Source organism: Heterodontus francisci, chromosome 38 (genome assembly GCF_036365525.1).
Source record: "Heterodontus francisci isolate sHetFra1 chromosome 38, sHetFra1.hap1, whole genome shotgun sequence".
In the NCBI taxonomy this organism is placed as follows: Eukaryota; Metazoa; Chordata; class Chondrichthyes; order Heterodontiformes; family Heterodontidae; genus Heterodontus; species Heterodontus francisci.
In genome coordinates this window covers 14,723,680-14,737,074 of record NC_090408.1, presented here as the reverse complement: position 1 = coordinate 14,737,074, position 13,395 = coordinate 14,723,680, and the positions used below count along the sequence as shown (strand labels likewise).

The 13,395-nt window shown below is 42.8% G+C and overlaps 1 protein-coding gene across 1 annotated transcript in view; it reads right to left on the bottom strand.

The window, feature by feature from the left end:
* Positions 1–2,284: 2,284 nt before the first annotated feature.
* LOC137352307 (lamin-B3-like) overlaps positions 2,285–13,395 on the bottom strand; it is a 75,825-nt gene continuing 64,714 nt past the window's right edge. The window contains exons 11-12 of the mRNA XM_068017593.1: positions 3,983–4,029; positions 2,285–3,676 (exon numbers count right to left, since the gene is read on the bottom strand). Of these exons, the coding sequence (XP_067873694.1) occupies positions 4,024–4,029 (6 nt within the window). The 3' untranslated portion in view covers positions 2,285–3,676; positions 3,983–4,023. The remainder of the gene's footprint in view (positions 3,677–3,982; positions 4,030–13,395) is intronic.

Genomic DNA, 13,395 nt, shown 5'->3' with positions numbered 1-13,395 from the left:
TAAGTCTCTTTGGGGGCAAATTAGATCCAGAATGACACATTTGGCAATGGGTGTTCAAAATTAAAACTTGAAAAAGGACAAGGTACACAAACTGTGCCAATATAAATAGGGGCGGCACAGTGGTTAGCACCGCAGCCTCACAGCTCCAGCGACCCGGGTTCAATTCTGGGTACTGCCTGTGTGTGGAGTTTGCAAGTTCTCCATGTGTGTGTGTGTTTCCTCCGGGTACTCCGGTTTCCTCCCACATGCCAAAGACTTGCAGGTTGATAGGTAAATTGGTCATTATAAATTGCCCCTAGTATAGGTCGGTGGTAGGGAAATATAGGGACATGTGGGGATGTGGTAGGGATATGGAATTAATGTAGGATTAGTATAAATGGGTGGTTGATGGTCGGCACAGACTTGGTGGGCCGAAGGGCCTGTTTCAGTGCTGTATCTCTAAATAAAAATAAAATAAACAACTAAATTGAGCAAACTGTGAATCTAACCCAAAACCTATGAACAAGAACTGGTCTAATTAGACAGAACATGAACCTTGGAGTAAGGAACGTAGTCCAATTGCTGTGGGGGAAAAAAAATTGAACTGGTGCTATTGTGTAGGTCACAGGAATAGAGAACCACACCACCAGTCTGCCCTCGCCCTGCTTTCTACACATTAAAATCACAACATTTCAAAGAATTCTTTTCCATTAAAGTGCTAATCTACAATCTTCAATTCCTAGGGGCATCACAAAATATTCAGCCAGTTCTACACACTTTGCTGCCTCTCCAGAATTGCTGTCATTCTTACCATGTGTGATACTGCAGATTTATGAATTATATGTGTTTGCATTGATGTTTGGCACTGTTATTTAAATTATACATGATACAACCAGTATAGAATAATGAAAACTTGACAGGTAGCCAGTAATAAATTCTGGGTCTCATAGGACACGTCACTGGAACCCATGGTTGTCCAACATCCGGCTCGCCAAAGGTTTCCATCCAATCCGTGGCTGAAAACTGGACGCAGGGCTATTCTGCATCCTCAGCGGGGGTCGGTGACTGGAGATAAAAAATTCCGCATCGTCAGAACAGCTTTTAAAGAAGATGGTGAATCAACTTCACAGCTGACAGATCCTGACATCAGGAACAGCAGTTTCTGAACTTCGGGCAGATTCTGAGTTTTTCTTAAAAGGCCGCTAGAAAACCCCGAATCTATCAGACGTTCAGAAACTGCTGTTCCTGATGTCAGAATCTGGCAGCTCGAAACTGACTTGCTATTTAAAAAAACTGATCAACCACCAGCTGAGCATTTCCGCTATCTGCAACTGTCTGAGACAGAGGGAGAGAAATTGGGATAGAGAGAGACAGAAAAATGGAAAGGGGGGCAGAGAGAGAGAGAGACAGAGAGGGAGAATGGGGGCAGAGAGGGAGAGAGAGAGAGAGAGAGAGAGAGAGAGAGTGTGAGTGTGTGTGTGTGCGCGTGTGAGAGTGGGGGGGAAGCAAGACAGAGGAAGAGAAGGGCAGAGGAAGAGAAGGGCAGAGAAAGCCTGGCAGAGAGAGACATCTATCCAGAATACTCCACATTGCTACATGTGTGTAAGTAAACACTGACTACTTGTGCAAGCAAAAACATGCCAGGTATCTAAATCAGTATCCAATATAGTGACCAGAAAGTAAGTCAATAAATTGGTCTTCTCATTTAAAGCTTCTTCACAAAAATGCACCTTCGTTGTTGTTTTGATGAATAGGAAGATAAATGTTTAATGCCTTTATCTTTCTGAAATTTTCTCACCGGCCCCCAATGTAAAACAAAAATTGTAATGTGGCCCCCACATGAAAAACGTTGGATAACCCTGCTGTAATCCATACATAAGGGAATGATGTGGATTTGAATCTCTAGATTAGTTTGAGCTTGGTATGCAAACCTAAGGATCGATTTTGTGTTAAAACTCATTTTTGTCAAGACCTTGCATGAAAAAAAACTTGCCCCCTCAGACTAGCATAGAATGGGGGCAGTGAGAACAAACCAAATCTAGTGATCGACACTACTGCTGGAGATTGGACTCTCCAATGACAAGCTGCTTGCTGGGATGTAGAACTATATTGGTGTGAGGATATTCAGTGACATAGCAAAACCAATACATAATTTCCACCAAGTTTAAGCTCCATATAAAAATAAGGAAAACAGAGGTAAAAATGAAACAGCACAGTATGAGAGAAAAGATATTTATTAATGTAGCAAATTTGAAACTTCAAGTTAATATTTCATAAATAATTTGAATACATTGTAAAATCCTCATTTACATAACAATTTATTCATAGGTACAAAGAATATAGAAAAAAGACACCCTAATCTTAAATCAATGACAACATATAAGCTCACTACAAGTGGATTTGTGCATCCAAGGCTGATTTTCATTTGTAATTCTTTTTCCTGGAATATGAGGGTGGGAAGGCAAGGGACAAGCAAGGACAGAAGAGGGGATTAAAAAAAGTAAAGTTGAGATTTTAGTAGGTAGTAGGTAACACACAGGCGGACAAGCACACAAATTTAAGAGCTGGCTGAAATTGAAATATCTGATTTCTGGCAAATGTTCATGAAGCAGCAATTTTTCATTAAGAGCTCATTGATTATTATTGCACTTGAAGTTTGTTCTTTAATTCCTGAAATTTTGAATAAAGAAATGTGTCACGCACATCCAAACACAACTTCTAAAAGGCGACAGCCGATAGATGGAAATTGAATGTATGTGTTGGGGAGGTGGCGGCACTAATCAAACAAAACTGACCCAAATGAAAATAAAATTACTGAGTTGAAACACTTTTAAAGGCCACTTCAGTTATATAATCAGAGTCTTCATATAATTTCTCCAGAGTTTATCACATTTGTTGGAGCAATTAATATTTTATTACACTTGTGCATCATTTTCATTTATACAGACGTCTAAATGAATAGCTAAAGTAAAAAAAAAGAAACTTTACAACTCAGCAGTATTTTGACAAAAATGTATGACGTGACATGACTTAATGGGACTCCATTAATGAGAACATCTATCTGAAGGAAAATTTACTTGGAAGGATTCATTTCTCTCGCATCTAAAATGGAAAGATTGACAGTTTCTATTAAGCAGAAACAATTTAGATTGGAGTTGCTAGCGTTGGCTCCATTTCAAGCCTGCACTGTAATTGATTCAATGTTGGATTACATTATGTGCTAAATAAAATAGTCAAAGTTTCAACTCGAGATATCCAAAGGACTGTGCTGTTATCCTCTGGAACGAATGAATGCTTAGTAGAGTTCTCAGAAACTGAAAGTATAAGTTAATTGTTTAAGTAGATTTTTAGATACATTGCTTTTTCACATAGTAAACAACTAAATTAATATAAATTTTTCTTGCACTTACAGAATGCTTCAGATCACCTTAAGAATGAATCTTTTTAAACATTACAGTACTCGGATAATAGAAACCTTTTGATGCCAAGATTACTTCATTTAATGAGGTGTTCAGCAGTCACTCATTTTTTAAAATCAAACATTTCTTCTGAAACTGACACAATTCTATGTTCCAAGTAATCATTAAAAAAAACTAAATCAGAAATACATTCATCTGCTGAAGGATTCGGCCCTGACCATCTGTGGCTTTAGCTGTTACATTATAGTACAGCTTGGGTCTTCATTCTCAGCATGACTCTGGAAACCAAATAGACAGCATTCATTCAAATGTATGCATTGAATTAAATAAAGGTTAAGATCTCTTCTAATAGTTCAGTTAGCAATGATAGCATGTAGCAGGATATTGATCATGAAACAAGAGGTTCAATTTCAGGGTTACATTGAACTAGATGATCTCAGCAGAAGTAGAATTAACAACTCAATTAGTTTCAGTAGCTTTTGATCAGTGGGGGAGGGAGGGGGGAGGGGAGAAATCAGCTAAAGTTTCAGCTTTTGGTGATCTCTGCTGGAAAGTGTGCAACCTACTTATAACTTCATACTTACACCCAAATTGATAAAGCAATGCAGAAAACAGTTAATGAGGATCACATCTAGTAGGAATAAATAAAACAAAATGAAATAACTATGACATCAGAAAAATATGCAAACCTACAGAAACTTATACATGAACAGAATTACCAAATATAAATACAGTTCCAGGAATCAGCCCTCCCCCCTCCAAACCCCAATGTTTTAATAAAAATTTTAAAAGGCATCATCGCAGTCCCGAAAAAAAAATCCAAGTAGTCTCTGGACACACAATGAGACAACTGAATGTTGCCTTTTTTCACAAATGGTATTTTACCATTTTAAAAACTCTGCATTTTTAACACCACTTGTAAAAGTACCAATGTTTATTGGTGATACAACTTAGAAATCGGGAAGCTTCCAGATTTTAAAATCAGGGAGCATGAAAATCACCAGAACAAAAAGCATGGTGAACAGAATTCATCAGATAGCTTCGAGCCAATAATTGATCCCTTCCAGTGACTTCTGACCATAATTTAATTTATTGCAGGCTGTGATCTCATCAAATCAAAATTATTGCTTTATAATTCACTCAGGCATTTTTATGCAGCTAGAATGTTCTAATATGAAACAAAAGTACCGTATGTGCTGGACCATAAGACACACTTTTTTCTGGAAAAAAAATTCACCGAAAATTGTTTTATGCTGTATGGTCCAAAGGTTACATCCAAATATTTCCTTTCAAAATCCTGGTGCATCTTATGGTCCGGCAAATCATCTTCTTTGGCCTCCTTGTCTCGAGAGACAATGGGTAAGTGCCTGGAGGTGGTCAGTGGTTTGTGAAGCAGCACCTGGAGTGGCTATAAAGGCCAATTCTAGACTGACAGACTCTTCCACAGGTGCTGCAGATAAAATTGGTTGTCGGGGCTGTTACACAGTTGGCTCTCCTTGCGCTTCTGTCTTTTTTTCCTGCCAACTGCTAAGTCACTTTGACTCGCCACTCGTTAGCCCCGCCTTTATGGCTGCCCGCCAGCTCTGGCGATCGCTGGCAACTGACTCCCACGACTTGTGATTAATGTCACAGGACTTCATGTTGCGTTTGCAGACGCCTTTAAAGCGGAGACATGGACAGCCGGTGGGTATGATACCAGTGACGAGCTCGCTGAATAATGTGTCCTTGGGGATTCTGCCATCTTCCATGCGGCTCAAATGACCAAGTCATCTCAAGTGCCGCTGGCTCAGTAGTGTGTATATGCTGGGGATGTTGGCCGCCTCGAGGACTTCTGTGTTGGAGATACAGTCCTGCCACCTGATGCCAAGGATTCTCCGGAGGAAGCGAAGATGGAATGAATTGAGACGTCGCTCTTGGCTGACACACGTTGTCCCGGTCTCGCTGCCGCTGTTCCATGTCAGTGCGTCATTTTCCCACACTCTCTTGGCCAGTCTGGACATAGCGGTGGAAGCCTTTCCCATGCGCTTGTTGATTTCTGCATCGAGAGAGGTTACTGGCGATAGTTGAGCCTAGGTCGGTGAACTCTTGAACCACTTCCAGAGCGTGGTCACCGATATTGATGGATGGAGCATTTCTGACGTCCTGTCCCGTGATGTTTGTTTTCTTGAGGCTGATGGTTAGGCCAAATTCGTTGCAGGCAGCTGCAATCCTGTCGATGAGTCTCTGCAGACACTCTTCAGTGTGAGATGATAATTTAGCATCGTCAGCAAAGAGGAGCTCCCTGATGAGGACTTTCCGTACTTTGATCTTCACTCATAGACAGGCAAGGTTGAACAACCTACCACCAGATCGTGTGTGGAGGAAAATTCCTTCTTCTGAAGACTTGAACGCATGCGAGAGCAGCAGGGAGAAGAAGATCCCAAACAGCGTAGGTACGACAACACAGCCCTGTTTCACGCCACTCAGGATAGGAAAGGGGTCTGATGAGGCACTGCTTTGCTGAATTGTGCCTTTCATATTGTCATGGAATGAGGTGATGATACTTAGTAGCTTTGGTGGACATCCAATCTTTTCTAGTAGTCTGAAGAGACCACGTCTGCTGACGAGGTCAAAGGCTTTGGGGAGATCAATGAAAGCAACGTAGAGGGGGATCTGTTGTTTACGGCATTTCTCCTGTAGCTGGCGAAGGGAGAACAGCATGTCAATGGTGGATCTCTCTGCTCGAAAGCCACACTGTGCCTCAGGGTAGACACGCTCAGCCAGCTATCAAAACACATTTAATGCATGTAGTTGCCAATCATGTTAAAATATCTTGTGACCTTATTCTTCTAAGGTAGCCATATTAATTCAAAAACACAAGCCATTTTACTAAAAACACAATGAACAAAAAGTGCACATTGTCTAGGTAAACTCAGAGGAGCAGACTGGGAATTAATAAATGGGAAACAAGGAAATGGCAGAGACTTTGAACAAGTATTTTGAATCCGTCTTCACAGAAGACCAAACAAATCCCAATAGTAGAAAATCAAGGAGCAAAAGAGAGGGAGGAACTTAAAACAATCACTATCACTGGAGAAAAAGTACGAGGAAAACAAATGGGACTAAAGGCTGAAAAGTTCCCTGGACCTGATGTGCTGCATCCAAGGGTCTCAAACAAAGTGGCTACAGAGATAGTGGATGCATGGGTTGTAATCTTCCAAAATTCCCTAGATTCTGGAAAGATCCCAGCGGATTGGAAAACTGCAAATGTAACACCTCTATTCGAGAGAGGAGGGAGACAGAAAGCAGGAAACTATAGGCCTGTTAGCCTAACATCTGTCATTGGGAAAATGCTAGAATCTATTAAGGCAATAGTAGCAGGACATTTGCAAAATCATAATACAATCAAGTAGAGTGAACATCGTTTTGTGAAAGGAAAATCATGTTTGACAGATTTATTTGAGGGCGTAACAAACAGTGTGGATAAAAGGGGAACCAGTAGATGTAATGTAGTTAGATTTCCAAAAGGCATTCAATAAAGGTGCCACATAAAAGGTTATTGCATAAGAACTCATGGTGTTGAGCATAATATATTAGAATGGATTGAGGATTGGCTAAAAGGAAACAGAGTTGGGTAAACAGGTCATTTTCAAGTTGGCAAACTAACTAGTGGGGTGCCACACGGATCAGTGATGGGGTTTCAACTATTTACAATCTATATTAATGACTATATTAAAGTTGTGAGGAGGACACAGAGTCTACAAATGGATATAGATAGGTTAAGTGAGTGGGCATAAGTTTGGCAGATGGAGTATAATATGGTAAAAAGTAAGGTTGTCCGCTTTGGTGCAAAGAATAGAAAAGCAGATTATTTAAATGGAGAGACTGCAGAATTGCAGAATGCTGCCGTACAGAGGGATCTGGGTGTCCTCGTACGTAAATCATGAAAAGCTAGCACGCAGGTACAGCAATTAATTATGCAAATGGAATGTTGCCCTTTATTGCAAGGGGGATGGAGTATAAATATAAAGCAGTCTCGCTACAACTGTACAGGGTGTTGGTGAGATCACACCTAGAGTGCTGCATACAGTTTTGGTCTGCTTATTTAAGGAGGAATATACTTGCATTGGAGGCAGTCCAGAGAAGGTTCACAAAGGTTGATACCTGGGATAAGAGATTGTCTTCTGAGGAAAGGTGGAGCTGGTTGGGCCTATACTTACTGGAGTTTAGAAGAATGAGAGCTGATCTTATGGAAATATGAAAGAATCTGAGGGGGATTGACAGGGTAGATACTGAGAGGATGTTTCCCTTCATGGGGGAATCTAGAACTAGGGGATACAGTTTCAAACAAGGGGTCTCCCATTTATGATGGAGAGGAGGAGGAATTTCTTCTCTGAGGACTGTTAATCTTTGGAATTCTCTACCCAAAGAGCAGTGGAGGCTGGGTCATTGAATATATTCAAGGCTAAGCTGGTCAATTTTTTGATCTAAAAGGGAGTCGAGGGTAATGGGCAGCAAGCAGGAAAGTGGAGTTAAGGCCACAATTCGATCAGCCATGATCTGACTGAATAGCACAGCAGGCTCAAGGGGCCAAATGGCCTATGCCTGCTCCTATTTATTATGTTCTTATGAGGACACCCTCAGCTATTTGTGCTAAACTATAGTGCTAACTCAAGAAACTGAACAATTTTTCATCTTGCCAGCCATATTAGGAAAATAACAGGAGACAATAAGTTTAGTTTAGTTTAGAGATACAGCACTGAAACAGGCCCTTCGGCCCACCGAGTCTGTGCCGACCATCAACCACCCATCTATACTAATCCTACACTAATCCCATACTCCTACCACATCCCCACATTTCCCCACCACCTACCTATACTAGGGGCAATTTATAATGGCCAATTTACCTACCAACCTGCAAGTCTTCTGGCTTGTGGGAGGAAACCGGAGCACCCGGAGAAAACCCACGCAGACACAGGGAGAACTTGCAAACTCCACACAGGCAGTACCCAGAATTGAACCCGGGTCGCTGGAGCTGTGAGGCTGCAGTGCTAACCACTGCGCCACTGTGCCGCCCTTCAAGATCAAGGAGTTGGATCATTTTTCCAAACAGGTTTATATTGGATCAGCCCAGCTTCCTTTGCGCAGCAGATTTCTTCCCCATTTGTTCCCAACCCAAGCCCCCATGAGCTGAATACCAGCCTCAAGAGGACAGGTACTTTGCCAGGCTCTGGAGAAAGAGTGGGGTAGTGAGATTAACTGCATAGTTCTTTCAAGCATCTTGCACATGCATGAGGGCCAAATGACTGCCTTCTGTGCTGCAGGATTCTACAATTCCAGAGCCACCTTCTTTATGATTGCTACCATTCCAATTTTTTTTCAATAAATGTGAAAGAGTAATCATGGTGACTCATTCTGGCCTTTCTCCCTTGAGGAGAAAATGCCTCCCCCTCCATGTACAGTCTTCAGTCATGCAGCCAAGACTGTTAACTCACGTTCACAACTATAAATCTCATACAAGTCCCATTATTCTGTGGTGTAGCTTGGAGCACAGATACATGGCACCACTATCACCCTTAATTTAAATACCAACTATTAGCTGAAGGGTTTTGCATAAAATGGTTAACATTTTTTTCGAACTTAATTTGATGACAAATACATAGAGGTGGGGCGGCGCAGTGGTTAGCACCGCAGCCTCACAGCTCCAGGGACCCGGGTTCGATTCCGGGTACTGCCTGTGTGGAGTTTGCAAGTTTTCCCTGTGTCTGCGTGGGTTTTCTCCGGGTGCTCCGGTTTCCTCCCACAAGCCAAAAGACTTGCAGGTTGATAGGTAAATTGGCCATTATAAATTGTCACTAGTATAGGTAGGTGGTAGGGAAATATAGGGACAGGTGGGGATGTTTGTTAGGAATATGGGATTAGTGTAGGATTAGTATAAATGGGTGGTTGATGTTCGGCACAGACTCAGTGGGCCGAAGGGCCTGTTTCAGTGCTGTATCTCTAATCTAATCTAAACAACTAATAACAGTGCTTTACTGAGAATGAGTTAATTGGTTTACTGTATAATCCTTGTATTCAAAATAATGACTTCAAACATTTACTAGCTGTCTTGGGACTGAATCACCCAGACTGGCCAAGAGGGTGTCGGAAAATGGTGCACTGACATGGAACACAAAAGTCCGAGTGTTTCAAGCCGGTGTACTCAGTACCTTGCTCTACGGCAGCGAAGTCTGGACAATGTGTGTCAGCCAAGAGCAACATCTCAACGCATTCCATCTTCGCTGTCTCCGGAGAATCCTTTGCATCAGGTGGCAGGACCATATCTCCAATGCAGAAGTCCTCGAGGTGGCCAACATCCCCAGCATATACACCCTACTGAGCCAGTGGCGCTTGAGATGGCTTGGCCATATGAGCAGCATGGAAGATGGCAGTATCCCCAAGGACACACTGTGCAGCGAGCTCGTCACTGGTTTCAGACCCACCGGCCGTCCATGTCGATGCTTTAAAGATGTCTACAAACGTGACATGAAGTCCTGCGACATTGACCACAAGTCGTGGGAGTCAGTTGCCAGCGATCGCCAGAGCTGGTGGACCGCTATAAAGGCGGGGCTAAAGAGAGGAGAGTCGAAGAGACTTAGCAGTTGGCAGGAAAAGAGACAGAAGTGTAAGGAGAGGGCCAACTGTGTAACAGCCCGACAACCAATTTTATCTGTGGAAGAGTCCGTCACTCTGGAATTGGTCTTTATAGCCACTCCAGGCGCTGCTCCACAAACCACCGACCATCTCCAGGCGCTTACCCATTGTCTCTCGAGACAAGGAAGCCAAAGAAAGAATAATCCTTGTATTCAAAATAATGACTTCAAACCTCTACTGGCTGTCTTGGGACTGAATCAACAAATGTTATCTTTTTATGTAGATCAGAATGAAATAAATTCATGGAAATGTGGAAAGAGAAAGTGGAATATCAAATATGTTGTTTGATAGAATGACAGAAGGGTGGGAAAGGCTCATTCACAAATACTGACTTAACAAAACTATTACAAAGGAAGACAATTGATCAAGTAGATAATTAGCATGACTGCAACAAATCTATTAACACCCCATTTTATTCCTTCCCACCTGAATGCAATTGTGCACACTAATTAAAGCATAACCTAGTCTTCCACCTCCCAATTCCAAAATACACCTGCATTGTTTGCACACCGGACAGTGGAAGTTGTTTTAAAAAATGAAGATCCCTCGTTGCAAAAACAATACCAAGAACAGAAGAGAAAAAAAAAGTTTTAACCCACATTTATGTGGCACATTTCATATCTTCACGATGTTCCAAAGTGCTTCCAATATCTTAAATACTTTTATAACGTGTAATACAGGTAACTGTGGTACCCAATTTGTGCATAAAGGTTTCACAAAGTGCAATGACAAATGATCAGGTAACTGTTACAGTGATATTTGCTGATGGAGGAAAGTTGGTCAGGACACCAGGAAATCTCCCATCTCTTTTTCAAAGAATGTCAATAGATCTTTTACAGTCACTAAGCAGGTGGACAGGACCTCTATTTAATGTCTCATCTGAAAGACAGCAACTCAGGCTGGCTTGAACCCAAAACCTTCTGACCTAGAGGCAAGAATGCAACCACTGAACCAAGGCTAAGTGGGAATAAACTTAGACTGTAAAGATCTATGGAAGGGAGGGGGGGGGGGGGGAGGAAGTAAGGAATTCAAATATTATTCATTCATGGGATATGGGCATCATTGGCAAGGCCAGCATTTATTACCCATCCCTAATTGCCCTCGAGAAGATGGTGGTGAGATGCCTTCTTGAACTGCAGCAGTCTTTGGGGTGCAGGTACGCCCACAGTACTGTCAGGGAGGAAATTCCAGGATTTTGACCCAGCGACAGTGAAGGAACAGCGAAATAGTTCCACGTCAGGATGGTGTGTGGCTTGGAGGGGAACTTGCAGGTGATGCAAGTTGCTTCCCTTGTCTTTCTAGGTGGTAGAGGTTGCGGGTCTGGAGGGTGCTGTCGAAGGCTAGGTGAGATGCTGCAGTGCATCTTGTAGATGGTATGCACTGCTGCCACAGTGCGTCGGTGGTGAAGGGAGTGAATGTTTAAGGCGGTCAACGGGGGCCAATAAAGCAGGTTGCTTTGTCCTGGCTGGTGTCGAGCCTCGAGTGTTTTTGGAGCTGCAATCATCCAGGCAAGTGTATTCCATCACACTCCTTATTCGTGCCTTGCAGCTGGTGGACAGGCATTGGGGAGACAGGAGGTAAATTACTCGCTGCAGAATTCCCAGCCTCTGACTTTTTATGTGGCTTGTCCAGTTAATTTCCTGGTCAATGGTAACCCCCAGGATATTGATGGTGGGGGACTCAGTGATGGTAATGCCGTTGAATGTCAAGGGGAGGTGGTTAGGATCTCCTGTTAGAGATGGTTATTGCCTGGTAGTTGTGTGGCACAAATGTTACTTGTCACTTATCAGCCCAAGCCTGAATATACTCCAGGTCTTACTGAAGATCTGGAAAGAATGAGGTATAGTAACAATGCAGTGAATCTCTATTCCAACAGGATACCAACAGGCACAATTTCACTCCATGTGTCCGCTCATCATTCACAAGAAGAACAAAAACAAAGAACAAAGAACAGTACAGCACAGGAACAAGCCATCGGCCCTCCAAGCCTGCGCCGATCTTGATGCCTGTCTAAACTGAAACCTTTTGCACTTCCGGGGACCGTATCCCTCTATTCCCATCCTATTCATGTATTTCTCAAGATGCCTCTTAAACGTCGCTATCGTACCTGCTTCCACCAGCTCCTCCGGCAGCAAGTTCCAGGCACTCACCACCCTCTGTAAAGAACTTGCCTTGCACATCCCCTCTAATCTTTGCCCCTCGCACCTTCAACCTATGTCCCCCAGTAACTGACTCTTCCACCCTGGGAAAAAGCTTCTGACTATCCACTCTGTCCATGCCACTCGTAACTTTGTAAGCCTCTATCAGGTCGCCCCTCCACCTCCGTCGTTCCAGTGAAAACAATCCGAGTTTATCCAACCTCGCCTCATAGCTAATGCCCTCCAGACCAGGCAACATCCTGGTAAACCTCCTCTGTACCCTCTCCAAAGCCTCCACGTCCTTCTGGTAGTGTGGCGACCAGAATTGCATGCAATATTCTAAGTGTGGCCTAACTAAGGTTCTGTACAGCTGCAGCATGACTTGCCAATTTTTATACTCTATGCCCTGACCGATGAAGGCAAGCATGCCGTATGTCTTCTTGACTACCTTATCCACGTGTTGCTACTTTCAGTGACCTGTGGACCTGTACGCCCAGATCTCTCTGCCTGTCAATACTCCTAAGGGTTCTGCCCTTTACTGCATACTTCCCACCTGTATTAGATCTTCCAAAATACATTACCTCACATTTGTCTGGATTAAACTCCATCTGTCATTTCTCTGCCCAAGTCTCCAACCGATCTATATCCTTCTGTATCCTCTGACAATCCTCATCACTATCTGCAACTCCCCAGGGCTTGATGGGATCTACCCCAGAATACTGAGGGAGGCAAGGGAAGAAATTGCTGGAGCCTTGACAGAAATCTTTGTATCCTCATTGGCTACAGGTGAGATTCCAGAGGACTGGAGAATAGCCAATGTTGTTCCTTTGTTTAAGAAGGGTAGCAAGGATAATCCAGGAAATTATAGGCCAGTGAGCCTTACGTCAGTGGAAGGGAAATTATTAGAGAGGATTCTTCGGGACAGGACTTACTCCCACTTGGAAACAAATGAACTTATTAGCGAGAGGCAGCATGGTTTTGTGAAGGGGAGGTTGTGTCTCACTAACTTGATTCAGTTTTTTGAGTAAGTGACGAAGATGATTGATGAAGGAAGGGCAGTGGATGTTGTCGATATGGATTTCAGTAAAGCCTTTGACAAGGTCCCTCAAGAAAAAGCAACTTATTTTCCCCGAAAGGAACCGGGCATCCTCAATATAAACCACTTAGATAATTTGAAAGACACAATT